This window comes from Cupressus sempervirens, chromosome 11, assembly GCF_028749045.1.
Source record: "Cupressus sempervirens isolate cs-2001-9-10 chromosome 11, ASM2874904v1, whole genome shotgun sequence".
NCBI classification, from domain to species: domain Eukaryota; kingdom Viridiplantae; phylum Streptophyta; class Pinopsida; order Cupressales; family Cupressaceae; genus Cupressus; species Cupressus sempervirens.
Window position 1 is genome coordinate 82747201 of NC_143128.1, and position 14841 is coordinate 82762041.

Genomic DNA, 14841 nt, shown 5'->3' on the forward strand with positions numbered 1-14841 from the left:
AAATAAAATTGCCTCTAGAGTAAAAATCGATTTTGCAATTTAACTTCATCTTACAAAATTAAATTCTATTTCACCAAAAAAAATAAGATTTTCCAAGAACCTAAGTCTAACGAAAAATTTCCTTATTTGAAAATCATTCAAATTTACAATTAAATCCAAATTTTCAAAAGAAATCGTCTAAGTACAAAATTCACAATCTTATCCTGCCAAGTTGAAATCAATTTTGAACTTATTCGGCCTAAGGATAGAACTGATAGCTCTGGAAAATCAAGTTGAAACCGGGTGAAAAAATACATCTAACCTTCTCCACTGGCCCTAAAGGCGATTAAAAAGGGGGTCCCCAAGATTTTGGGGCGATGTGTGAAAACCTCACAACAACATTCTAAAAAGGAGTACCAAGGCACAACCATCATACACCTGAGCTCACAGCTCATGTTCAGATCTAGCATAATACAGATTTCTTGTTTCAATTCTTATACCATTGTCAATTAGCAGCTTTTTTTTTCTGTTCAAGTCCTCTTTGCATTTTTACATCTGTATCATAGATATAAAACCTTTTGCCCACAGAGACTTAATGAACTTGTTTTTTGGGGTTCAACCCCATGTGGACACCAAATCAGCTATGCATCAGAAAGACTGCAAAGGAGGGCACAATTTGGATTTCCAATGTTACATCAGGTTGTGCAATGTTTAATACGAGGTGGAAGGTGGTAGCAAAGCATGGCTACTCAAGAAATGAAACCATTGAATCTGCAGGGTAAGCCCATGCAGCATTACCAACTGGGCAAGCTGAAAGGCTGCAAATGAGTTCACAAACTGCATCAGGTCGCCAAAACATGAGGAGCTATGGATGGTAAGGTAGGTTGCTAAGCCAAAAAGCCAGCACACTATTCTACTGGTATACTTGGTGAGAAACTTGCAGATTACAAGTCATGACTTGCCAAATTGCCATTACATGTTTTCATTTGTATGTCAATGGATAGGTGTGCAATATGTCTTATCAAAAGATACCACCTTCCTATATTAGTGAGTCCTTAAACAAACATGATTTACTATTTAGGTATCCTACAGATTTCAGGGTATATCAAAGCATTTTGATATGCAGTGACATGAGCGTATTCAGTCATCATTGAAATTTAATTTTACTGTTACAAAACATGGGCAAACTTGGATTTTAAACAAACCACAAAAAGTCATTGATCACAAAGGTTCATGTATCGAGCAAACAGCATGCAAGTGCAAATTTCTATAGTTGCAAGTGACAGAAAGAAGTAAACTGTGAGGTGAGATCATGTTTTCTTGAATGCCTTTAGGAATGAGATCAATGATCAGCATGTGTTAGTGCCTCAAATCCAAACAACCTGGCTTATGCCATGAGAATACTAAGCTGCCATATCCTACATTTTACATTGTTTAAGGACAGAAAAACCCCAAAAAAGTTATCCTTGGGTGAATAAAGAATCAAGCTTTCTGCAAAATATATATTCTTCGAATTCATCATCACAAAACAAATTCAAGTTGTTTCTCTTACATATGTAGAATTAAAAATTTGAGATAAAATTATGACAGACTATATTGTAATAGAATTTTAATTTAAGAAATTCATAACTATGACTATTATACTGTACTCTAGCTAATGGACAGGTGCTTAACTTAGAACCATGACGCATAGAGATTGATACCAGCATCAAACAAGAATTACCAAATGCAATTTTCTAATGCATTAAAATTGTTTTTTATTGCAAACTGGGTTTCCAATAAAATATAATACTATTGCAGAAGTAGGACCTACAAAATAGTCTACATTATCTACAATAGAGAAACCTGTACAATACAAAAATGGTTTACAAATGCCATTTCATAAATAAATAGATAATTTTCCTTATTAAACTTCCTTATAACCTGTTAAAATGAAGCTTGTGGGAAACAAAAAAGCATAATGACTACTCATCTTATGACAATACTGTACATGTATGGTCAATGACATATTTTTTTACAATGCAATTCACAGCAGAATAACTTCCATGGAAGTTACCAGATTTTCTTTGGTTATTGGAATAGTGAGAAAAAAAAGTTTAGACAGATTGATACTATAATAGTGAAAATAATTGTTGGCAATCTCAAAAACCTCAACTGCATTCAAAGTAGGAACTCGGATTTTGCCTCATTGCCAATGTCTCCCATGAGTTGTTCAGATCAACATATAATGCAGGAGCCGATGATGAGGATGTAGCAAAACTGTGATCAGAACACATTTGCCCTGCACTATTACTTATATCTGGATAGGGTGCCTGAGGAATTGCCCATTCTGCCTCTTGTGGTTGCGGAGCAAGAATGCCTGTTTCAGCATTATGTTTGATTGGATTCTGGTCACTTATGTTCACTGGGACTCCAAATTCATTGAATTTTGTACGAGGCTGAGAAGCAGCATAGTTCCAGGTTTGACCTGTGGATGTTACTTCACTTGCAAACTGAGGCCAAGAATCAATTACAGGAGTCAGTGGGGGATATGCAGTTTCATGAAGCCAGTCATAATTGAAGTAAGAAGCAGTTTCAGAGCTCTGCTCTGTAGCACTTGAACAAGGATTTTGGGTGTGTGGGCATTGAACAATATTGTCACCTGCAGCAGAAACTCCCACAGAAAAACTAGAATGTGGTAATAAGGGAAGTTCATTGTTTGTTTCAACACAAGAAGACAATGATTCTGTGGATGGATTAGGTTGCATTGTGACATTTGTTGTGATTGAATTGCTAGAACTAGAAGGGTTTAATGTGATATTAAGACTCGGATCACTTGAAGAATCATTCTGAATTGTGCCATTTTCATCTATATCACCACCCAGCAGAAAATCACACAGCTTGCTAATGTCATCAAGTACATAGCTTTGAGGACAACTGACATTTCTTCGTAGCATATCATTGGCATGTATATGTTCACTAGAATGAATGTTTATTGATTGTGTTTGAGTAATAGAGCAGGTATCCAGAGGGTTTGACCTGTTACTGTTTGTAAGAAATGTGTTTATGCAATTTCTCTGTCTCTGCAAATCATCTGTAAAAACCCGACTTCCATTTGATTCTGTGACATAGGCTCCTTGCCCACGAGAGCCTAAACTTGATGGATCTCTCCGGTAAGGGCTTGGAAATCTGCTTCTGCTCCGGCCAACTCTAGGGTTCTGGCTGGCCACATGCTTAATATAGCGGGAAGGTGTCACTTCCTTATTGGCGGCAGAGCTCCTATTATTTGTAGGATACAAAGATCTCTGTTGATCCATGGTAGGATTCAGCTGAAGAGGTGTCACTGCCCCTGCATTTGCTTGATTGCTTCGGCTTACAGGAACTGTGGTCCTTGTTGCAGTTAATGTAAGTATAGTATTGAAAGAGTGCTGTAAAGTTCTAGGTGGTTCTTTGCAATCACGCATCTTGTAGAAATTCCTTTGTCTTTTCCACTTTTCTTCTTTGTCTGATGAATGACAATGATCTTTATCAGGGTTCTCTTTGCCCCAAAACAAACATGGAGCAGGCTTATCACATACATAACAGTGGCACTGATACATCAAACATTGTAAATGTCAACAACTGCATCTATGACAAGCAGAATACAGGTTTATATTATTCCCCTTAATTCAAAACTCTCAGATGAAAATTTAAAAAGATATAAAGCTGAAAGAACAAAGAAAAAGAAAGCTTACCTTTTCACAAAATTTCTCATGAGGGGTGTTTTTGAATGGAAACTTCACACAAAGATGACGTGGGTGAGGGAAGTCCCTACATGCAACCTGCATACAATTAAAATTGATTGGAAATTCAGCAGCATCAAGACATCAACAACAAACAGTTACTACAATGTATGAAAGGCATTCCATCCATCAAGCATTCTTTTTCTGTCAACAACCCCATAGCTGTAGGAAAATGAATAGCTGAAAAAAGAGGAGGAGAACATTGAAGTCAATGGCTGTCTACAATAAAGCATGAGAAAACAACAGCAACTATTTTTAGATTTGGAACCAATTCTAACATGAAGAGCTTTATAAAGTGCAAGTGCATGGTTCAGTTGGCTGCCTTAGATTCAGTGTCATCTAAACCAGCTTGGATCTTTTGCCCTGCTTCAAAATATCAAGCAACCCAATGACACCAAAAATCCCCCAGATTTATAATGATTTAATATCAATCAACTAAATGATACCTACAATCCACCTGATTTATGACGATCTAACTCTTTTAGGGAGCCAAGAGAGAGTTCAAGAATTCTTGATAGACATGAAACCAAAGAACATATTTCATCATCTAAACCAGGGTTAATGAAATAGTGTTGAACTAGGTAACAAAACTAAAATCAAGGAAATTTAGTCCCACAAGCATATATCGCTTCAAAAAGGACATGCTAAAATGACCATTATTGTAATAAAAAAGCACATGCAAAATGGAGTTCAAACTTCAGTTTCAACATAGAGGCTCATGACACAAACATAAAATTATGCAAGAAAGTCCATTAAAAACAAAAGGAGCATACTCCAACAAAGCCTTTCTATAAAATCAGCAAGCATGACTGAGAGGTAAGAATGGAGCATTCCAATGATTAAAAGCCATCAGCCAAGTACAATAACCTGCCACCACCACTACTAACCAGCAACCGCTAAGCAAGCTATGTTGTGAAAAATGAATTGCATAGTACATGTGCCTAGAGGATAGGTCCATGTATTCCATGAGCTGAGAAGCTGGTAACCCTCATTGAGCAGCCAAAGACTACGGAAAAGAGCATCTCTCTAGTTACCACAAAGTCTGATAAGACATTCATGCTGTACCATTTTGTCTATATAACATAGTTACACCGCCTTGCGAGACAGGGGGACGGTGGGTGTAATGCCTACCCCTACTTGACTTTTCTGTTATATTGTCGAATTCTTTTAGGCCAATTTTCAGATTGTGTTTTATGATTATCAGTACTTGGTTACCGGGTTTGATTAGATGTATTTCATATTTAGTTGATATATGTGATGAGTTAGTTATTTCAGTTTATTTAATGTGTTTATGTTTATACTTTCGATGATAATATATGTATGTTCATTTAGTGATTTCAGTTATTTCATGATGATAGTTAGATGAATGATTTATACGTAGTTTTATGGATACTTACCCCATACTTGCATGTGTATGCTGTGCGTGTATGTTTTCTCTATGTTTGACGTTTCTAATGTGGTTAAGGAAGGGAGCCGTAGTCACCTGCTAGTCGGAATTTACACGATGTACCACTTCCTACCATTGCCTGTTTAGTTTAGAATATATGATTTTGTACATGCATGGATTTTATGCAGATTGCAAGTACTGGGTATCAACTTCCCTAAATTGTCAAGATGAGCATACCCTATCGCAGTATTTGAAGGGTATAAGTGGGGAGATAACTCTAGAGTCCAAATCCCCACCTAAGCCAATTAATGTATTATGATAAGTTACTATTGTATGTTTTGTATGAAATGTGCAATTTTACTAATGTTGGGTTTTGGGTTGACTTAGCTTCGACCAGTCAGGATGTTTACCAAAGGCTTGGAAGTTTTGTCTGTGATGTCATGATGATGCTTTGATCACGATCTTTTATACTCAACCATGGTAATGTGTCTTGTATGCTCTATGAGGTGTTTTGATCTTATTAATTGTTATTGCTTTTCAATGTTCTTGTGTGAAACTGAGGTGAATGGTGTGACCTCTCTGATATAACCTTTGAGTCTTTGATCAGTTGTATTTGGATTGCTTTCCAATCGCTTGTACAAGAGTGAGGTATTTGTATGATTTTTTATTTTTTTGGTGATGTCATGTTGTGACATGGAATTGGTTTATGTATACTTGATTTTGGGATCAATCCTGTTAAGATGATCGTATTGGTGGAATCTGTGATTATGATCAGTGATGTTTCAATACTTGTCAGTTGCTTGTTTAAGAACTGATGTGTGGTTTATGGTCATATGAGACCTTTTGATTTTACTGAGCTTATGGTAGGTTATTTGTATGTCATGTTGGGAAGTGGCTTGCAATAGAGGCCGAGGCCCTAAAGAGGCTGACGGGTAACCTATTGTAAGTTATTTAATAAGTGATAACATTTCATTAAATGGGTTTAAAATGAATTAATAAGAGTCGCTATTTTCCTCACCCATGCCTTGAGTGCTAGTACAGGCTAGGATGGGAGTACAGAGGATGCTTGGTAGCAACCATACTTCATTAGTATGCCTTGTCAATACGAAAGGATACTAGTGCCGCATAGATTTACTAGGAGGTTGGAGGATTAAAAGACTAGCCGGGTAACCTTAGAGTTGGTTCAGGCAATGACACTTGCCCACATGCATAATAGATTTCCTACATGTCTATGTTGCCTCTGGGATTAGTTGATACTTGTGTCTTGGTACCCTTTGAGATAGTTTGCTTTCAAGTGATTCCTTGAACCTAGATGTTGGTTTTGACTTTTGAGTTTGTTATCCTGTTGGGACTTGAGTTTATCTCCTTAGCATAGTGAGAGTGGACCTTTTTGGGTTTCACAAGGTCAGGTGGTAGTGCTTTTTCTTATACTATTGAGATCTGACCGTTGGATGTCGTTGTTGGATGTGTTTGTGCAGATGTTCTTTTTTATTTGATCTTGTATTTATATCATGGATGGTTATACTCTAAGTATATTGTATTTGATGTCATAGATCTTACGAGATGATGTTGTCTATTTCATTATGTATATTATTTCAGCCTTTCATACCCTATGACATTTATAGTGGATGATTGTGCATTCTGTTTATTGCCAAGTGACATCTTATATAATTGTATATCATTTAAATGGATATGTACTTGTAATTATTCTTTAATATGGATGTGTTGTATATTGAGTTTAGTATTAATTAAAAACTTAAATGTGATTCAACGTCATGGGACTCTTAAGAGTTGTAACTTGTTTGTGTTGTTAATGTATGAGCGTATGTTAATTGCTTCCGCTATTCTATAACTGTTGTTGTTAAGTTATTATCTTTAACTCTGGAAAAAAAAAATGTATGACAAACTTAATTTCTTTTGGGTTCCCTATAGAGCGTTACAGCAGGATGGGGGGACAAGTTTCCGAGACAGGGGACAAGGGGGCCTTGATTTGGGGACGGCAAGGGGATGGCGGCAAGGGACAGGGGGGGTGGCGGGGGAACAAGGGTGTATATGCTATACATATGGTACTTAAAATGCTAGTTATGAAAAGATGTACTATAATTATATAATATAAGATATAAAGATGCAACAAACTTAAATATTAAACATTGCATTAAAGTTTTGAACTGGAACATCATGATTCATGATCAAATGACAAACAATGAACATTGAACATTAGCAAATGAAAGCGTCAAATTATATAATTTTAAATTTATAATATATATCAGTCTTCAGATATAGAAATGCAAATGTGAATAAAAATAAAGAATAGAAGGCTTTTGAAAAAAGGAGGAAGGAATGGGCCCCACATCCCATTATAACAAAAATAGAACCAAAAAAATATTAAAATAATGCCTTCTTTTTTTATTTTTTAATGTCCCCCATCTTGTTGCCGTAGGAGACGTCCCGACATCCTCCTGCACTCACAAGGGGCACAAAAACATCTCTAACGGAGGTGGTGCTCTGAGTGGCACCAACCAAGACCTCGTCCTCCCATCTCATGTGCGGCCCAGTTTTGGTGGGGGGCGCGTACCCGTGTTCACTATAACATTGATAATGTAACAGCACAATGCAAATGACTAAAAAGCTTGTTTCCACCCTTTATCAAGTCGCCTATTAATAACAAAAAGAATATGATTTCAAGTACATTTTTTATTTTTCGACCCCTATCCCATTATCTAAATTCTGCATTTTGAAAAAAGGTTATCTAAGGGCCAATGAAGCAGCGAGTCTTGAAAACTATAATGAACAAACATTGATACAATTTTCATCTACAGCAGGACACACGATGCATATTGGATATTGGATAGAAAGTCATTGTGGTGGAGCTAAGATACCAATTCGTGCCCAGATCAGGTGGATTCGAAGGCAAGTACGTTTGGATTCCCTGTGGATTCTGGCCGAAAACCAGCCACAGGCCTTCGGATGCGTCAGAGGGAATCTCGGAGGCCTGTGGCTAGCTTCCGGCCAATATAAATGCATTCGGAGGCCTGTGACTGGCTTCCGGCTAGAATCCATAGGGAATCCGGACACATCAAGAATTCGAACGTACCGCCTCCAAATCCACAAATCCAAACCATCCAAAATTCGAACGTACCCACCTCTGAATCCGCCTGATCTAGGGACGAATTGATATCTTAGCTCGGGGTACGATCAGATTCCAAATGTGTCTGGATTCCCTATGGATTCTAGCTAGAGGCCTGTGGCTAGCTTTCAACCAAAATCCATTTAGGGAATTCGGCCGCATCTGAAGTAATCCACAGGCCCAGCGCCCAGAAAACTAATTTAAAATGTCCAAACTTAAGTTATTAGCAATGGAGATGATGATGAGAATGTGGATTTTCTTACGAATCCTTATTAGACTGATGCATATTAGTTGATTGAATCTTCAACCATGAACTAAGTTTTTATTTTGTTGGAATCTTGAACATGACCTATTGGAACTTACTATCTAAGACTAAACTCTAATGTTGAACAAGCACATATTGATATACCATATGAATTTTGAAATATCTTCAAATTTGATGAAGGGTGAAGTATCATAGTCCTACTATCAAATGAACTTTTTTTGTATATTTCTTGCATTTCTTTGTTTTGTATATTTCTTGCTATATATATACACACATGCACGCGCTTCCTCCCGCATCCACTTCCAAAAATACAAATTCCCCGCATCCCATATCCGCTTCCAAAATCCACTCATGAATCTACATCTAAATCGTTAACTTAGTGGTGGAGGTGAGGTTTCTCTCCATGTTCAAGGATTGTACAGGATAAATTGGCTGCTGAAGAGAATGTTTTTAAACTTTGCTCAGTCTATGCTTCAAGATTACAAGGAGAGATCTAACCTTTGATTGTAGATGTCTTCCAATTTTCCTGGCATTCAATTTATTCTTGGTGGGGACTTTAACATGGTTCAAGTAAATAATGCTAGTTGGATGGACTCATATTTTCTTGAAAGGGAATCAAATGTTTTCGGATCTAATTTTAATAGAAAAAAATCGTAGTTACCGGATTCATGCCCAGGAGGCTGGATTCAGGTCTAGGTTGGATCTGGATTCAGATTCATACCTAGATCGGCAAGAATCCGGCAAGAATCTATATGAATCCTTGAGAATCCAGCAAGAATCCATGCAAATCCTTAAGGATTCAACATGAATCCGTGTGAAATCCTCAACGATTCAACGGGAATTTGCAAGGATCCATGGGCAAGCCAAGGTTTTAAGTGGATCCAAATTATTTAAGGACTTCTCAAATATATTTTGCTTTCCTCCTAACCCTGAAACGACCCTTTTATTCATCATCCAAATACATTTCATCTCACATTTCCTCTCTATTTCGCTCTCATTTTGCTCTTTCATTGTATATTTCTCTTACTCTTTGCATATATATATAGAGACACACGAATCCTTAGGAATCATAATTGGAAAAAAAATCACAAATCCACAGATCCAATTCCCATGCCCGAATCGGATTCAGATCCCAAATCAGCAACCATGAAAAAAAATCTTGGAAAGGAAATCAATTGTTTTCTGATCTAGTTTTAAAAGAAAATTTGACTGACTGATCCAATAGTAGGCGAAAAATATAATATAAGCGTTTGGTATTCAATTTCATGGTCATATATGGGCAGAAAGGGAAAAAAAGGTCTTCCGCAAATTGGATAAATTTTATTATTATATTTGATGAACCATTGTTGCACCATTGTATGCATGTCTCAGGCGATTCTGTTAGGCCACCCTTTTAAAGGATTAACTCTTCCCAAGGATGATATTCCCCAAGAGTGCTAATTTGCAAATTGATAATGCTCATTTCATTGTGCTTAAGAAAGAAAATTTCAATAATTTGCATGACAATAAAAATGATACTGTAATATCCCTTGCTCAAACTGGCTGATTTTAGCTCAAGGAATATTGTCAAACACTTGTATTGTTGCCTTCCAATGCTAAGAAATTTAGAATGTTTGCAAATGATATTACAATGCCTCTTACAATGAACTAATATGCAAGTGCAATTCTTTTGATATTTTCAATGCATATACATGGAAACTAGATATGGAATGTATACCTACAGCGAACTGACATTTTGACAAACAACTGACATACAACTATTATTTTGATCATATATGCTATTAGATGGACATTTCGTCAAACAAATGGTGGTATGCAACATGTATCTCCTTTATTGAATTCATTCTCATGTACAATGTTGTTATGAGTTTGTCAAAACAAATGGCTTACAATAATGACCACAGTAATGCCAAAATCTGATTCTGAATTATCACAACAAAATCATATGCCCTAAAAAAATTACAAGAGGAACCTGATAATAGTGATGCCCAAGGATGGAGATGAATCAAGCATAAGTATCGTAGCGTGGCATCAATCTTGCATATTGTGGCAGCCAATAATAAATGTATGCTCCAATTTAAGTACAAATAGAACTCCTGAATTGAAGCTCTCCTGAATACCAAATTCAACGGATATTTCACTGCCTCAAATGGTTGCAACACTGAAGAGTTGATGTTCTCCAATGGCTGATTGAAATCAGAAACCTTAGTTTCTTCTCCCAACTTTATATCAAACGCAATTCACAATAATCGGATGATTAACAATGAAGCTCTCACCTCTATTTATTCTTTTCCTTCCCCCTTCTAGAAGGAAATAAAATATTATTTAATTGCATTCTCTAGAAGCTTCCCCCTTTCCAATACAATAATTAATTGCATTTCTAGAAAATTAAATTAATTAAATATAAAGTCACCTTTTAATTTTAATTTTTTTAATGACTTTATAAGAAATTAATTTAATCAATTTCTCCTTATTTCTTCACTTAGCCTTCGAAGAATGTAAAGGTTAAAAACTCCACTGAGTTGCTAAAAAGATGGGGGCATTATAGTCCGCCCTCCCTGAGATTGCTTGTCCTCAAGCAACTTCAAGTCCAGATGCTGCAAAATCTCCTAATTCTCCCATCTCGCATCCTCTACTGGCAAGTCCTTCCATTTCACCAAATACTCCCTTATAGTACGCCACCTCAAGTTTCTTTCCCTAAAATCAATGATAGCCTCTGGCACCAATACCAATTTTCCCTCATCATCCAAGGGTGGAAGCACTGTAGAAGGAACAATATGATGTCCTAGCGCCTTCTTGAGGCGTGACACATGAAAAATGTTGTGCACCTTGCTCTCCGCCAGAAAATCTAACTCATAAGCCACCTCTCCCCCTTTCTTGATAATCCTAAATGGACCATAGTATTATGGCTTAAGTTTCTCGGCACCACTCTTCTTGAGAGTGGATTGACAGTAAGGCTAGAACATAAGATACACGATATCTCCAACCTCAAAAGTCCGCTCAATACTTTTCTGGTCTACAATTAACAATGTCTTTTCTCTCCTGTGACAAATCACCTGCACTAGGCACTCTACTGTCACTCAAAAGCAGATCCATAAAATTGGGTGCCTCATACCCATACAGGGCCATAAAGGGTGACATCTAAATAGACATGTGATAAGTGGTATTGTAGCAATACTCACAAAGATAAATCCACTTTACCCATGCCTTCTGTTGCCCTACTATATAATTTATGAGATATCCCTCCACCCATTTATTCACTGTCTCTATCTGACCATTTGTCTGAGAGTGGTAGCTAGTACTCGAAGTGAGCACTATCGCACACAACCTGAATAGCTCCTACCAAAAGTGACTCATAAACCTGTTGTCTCTATCACTCATAATGCTCCGAGGTAAGCCATGTAATCTGAATATCTCCTTGAAGAACAACTCTGCCACCTGTGTAGCAGTGTATGTAGCAGTGATCGAAAAGAAGTGTGCAAACTTCATAAGGCAATCCACAACCACATATGTGCAGTGGCTCTAGGTAGCCTATGATGAAGTCCATAGATAAACACTCCCACTTCCTATCAGGAATCGGAAGTGGTTGAAGTAAACCGGTTGGATAGGAGTGTTCTTGCTTATTCTGCTGGCAAGTGGGACGCTCCTGAAGTTCCTCTGCTTTGAGCCCTTTCCATGTGAAGTGCTCTCTAATCTACCGGTATGTCTTGTAGAAACCAAGATGTCCTGCCATAGGTGAATCATGAAAAGATTTCAGAACCATCCTCCTCACTGTTGAGCTTGAAACAAAAAATATTCGCCCTTTGTAAATGATGAGCTCATTCACAAGGGTGTATCTACTGTCCTGAATAGTTCCATCTATGAATCCGGCATTCCACACATCCTTTGCATACTCTACAAAAATCAAGTGTCTCCAGTCCTCCGATATATCTGTCAATAAGCTCAAATGGGGCCTACGTGATAAAGCATCAGCAACTACATTTTGTGTCCCCTTAAAATATGTGATATCAAAGTCATAGGACTGTAACTTGCTCACCCACTTCTGCTGCCTATCATTGAGATCTCGCTGCCCCAAAAAGTGTTTTAGGCTATTATGGTCGGTTTTGATACAAAATTTGCTAACTACCAAATATTACCTGAATTTAGCCAAAGCATGCATTATGGCTAACATCTCCTTATCATATATGCTGAAGCTCCACTCTGGCCCTCTTAATTTCCTGCTCTCATAAGCAATAGGGTGCTTCTCCTGCATAAGCACCGCTCCAATGCCCTCTCTGGAAGCATCACAATATAGCTCAAACGGTTTGCTAAAATCAAGTAACGCTAACATTGAACAGGAAGTCATCAACTCCTTAAATTTCTCAAAACACTATTGTGCCTCAAGAGTCCACAAGAAAGCTCCCTTTCTCATCAAATCTGTCAAAGGCGTTGCATGCCTGGAATATCCATCCAGAAACCTCCTGCAGAAACCACATAATCCCACAAAGCCCCTCAATTGTGTAAGGTTTACTGGTGAAGGCCACTCCACAATGGCATGAAGCTTTTTAGGATCTATGCGTACACCTTCTACACTTATGATGTGACCCAAATACAACAACTCTGTCATACCCAAATCACATTTCGACTCTGTTGCATACAAGGACTTTCTACCCAATATATCCAACACCGTGTCAAGATGAACCAATTGCTCCTCCCAAGGTCTACTGTACACCAAGATATCATTAAAGAAGACAAGTACCAATTTCCTAAAACCCTATTCATTGTTGCCTAAAAAGTAGCAGGTGCGATAGTTAGCCCAAATGACATAACTACAAACTCAAAAAGGCCACAATGACATCTAAAAGTTTCCTTCTCGATGTCCTGCTCTCTAACTCTGATCTGGTGATAACCTAATCTCAAATCTATCTTTGAGAAGCAAGCTCCATGAAGCTCATCTATCAACTCAATGATCCTGGGAATGGGGTACCTGTTTTTAATTGTCTTCCTATTAAGCACCCTGTAATCAATGCACATCCTCAATGTCCCATCCTTCTTTTTCACAAACACCGCTGAAGAAGCGAAAGGAGACTTACTTGGTCTAATGTGGCCCGTAGCAACTCCTTTATGGTTTTTTACAATTTCATCCTTCAACCTCTTTGGATGCCTGTAAGATGTAATCATGATGGGCTTAGCCCCCTCCTCAACTCAATGATGTGCTCAATACCCCTATCTGGTGGTCTACCTGGTGGAATGTCACTGAACACCTTAGAGTGTTTAACTCTAAGCTCTGAATATCAAGAGGATATTCAGTCTTTTGTTGTCCCTCCTGTGATAGCATTAACATGCACTCTGCTGCCCACTCTACCTAATCATGTCGAATCAATCTAGCCATCCTCCGAAGAAGAATGTCTTCTATCCAAAAAAAGGATAAGAATCTGAAACGTTCTTTTCCTACCAATATTAGACAGTCTAAATCAGGAATATTCCAAAAAACTGCCTACTATCTATTATTGGATTCTGAAAATCATTGAACACTCCACCTACGAATTAAAAACTATTCTAATTTAAGATCCACACACCTGGTCCTAGGTGGCTATATCTGGAGAGCTTATCGAACTGCTACTCTAGGTATGCCACCACATGTAGGACGTTATTACAAACTTCAAAAACTAAAAGCATTTAAAACACAACATTAAATTTCCTATTACATTTTCAACAATGTTGCCTCCTATAGCGTTTCTCTTCTCTGCCACTACAGCATACTCCCCTGTAGAATGAATCTCAAGTCCTCTTGAGATTATGTGTTGTAGAAATGAATCTCATTCTTCTTTCGAACTTTCCAATTTCTTTGAACTAGGATGAGCATATATACAAGAAAAACAAAGATAATATCCAACTTCTCCACATTGTAGCTTTGATTCTTTAATGCTGTAAATGTCACAGAAAATTCTCCAGCATGATTCACTATACATGAAATCTGCATCCCTGCATAAACATTATTAAAAGAAAACATATCATCAGCATTAAAATTATTTGAGTTCTCTTTTTGAATATGAGCTTCCTTATACACCATGTAATGTGCATCATATCTATCTTCATCAATAGTAACCATAAACTTATCTGCTTCTTGACTATCAACCAGTTTCACATCTTGAATCTTAAGAATCGTATTTATCTCTTCTTACTTTATTAAACATTTATCATCATCTTGATCTTCTGTAGTAATCTCACTTTCAAATATCTCTTTCTTATTACAACTTTGCTAAAGAACAATAACAGTATTGCACTCTTTCCTTTCTTCTTCAAGCTGAGTTTTCGTACTACCGCCATGCCTTTTCCATTC

General features: G+C 37.3%; 1 protein-coding gene across 2 annotated transcripts in view; it reads right to left on the minus strand.

The window, feature by feature from the left end:
- Positions 1 to 1856: 1856 nt before the first annotated feature.
- LOC149528330 (uncharacterized) overlaps positions 1857 to 14841 on the minus strand; it is a 58512-nt gene continuing 45527 nt past the window's right edge. For both annotated transcript variants that reach the window (XM_089808941.1, XM_089808942.1), the window contains 2 exons: positions 3693 to 3779; positions 1857 to 3548 (listed from right to left, as the gene is read on the minus strand). In XM_089808941.1, coding sequence (XP_089665067.1) covers positions 2130 to 3548; positions 3693 to 3779 — 1506 coding nt within the window. In that variant the 3' untranslated portion in view covers positions 1857 to 2129. The remainder of the gene's footprint in view (positions 3549 to 3692; positions 3780 to 14841) is intronic.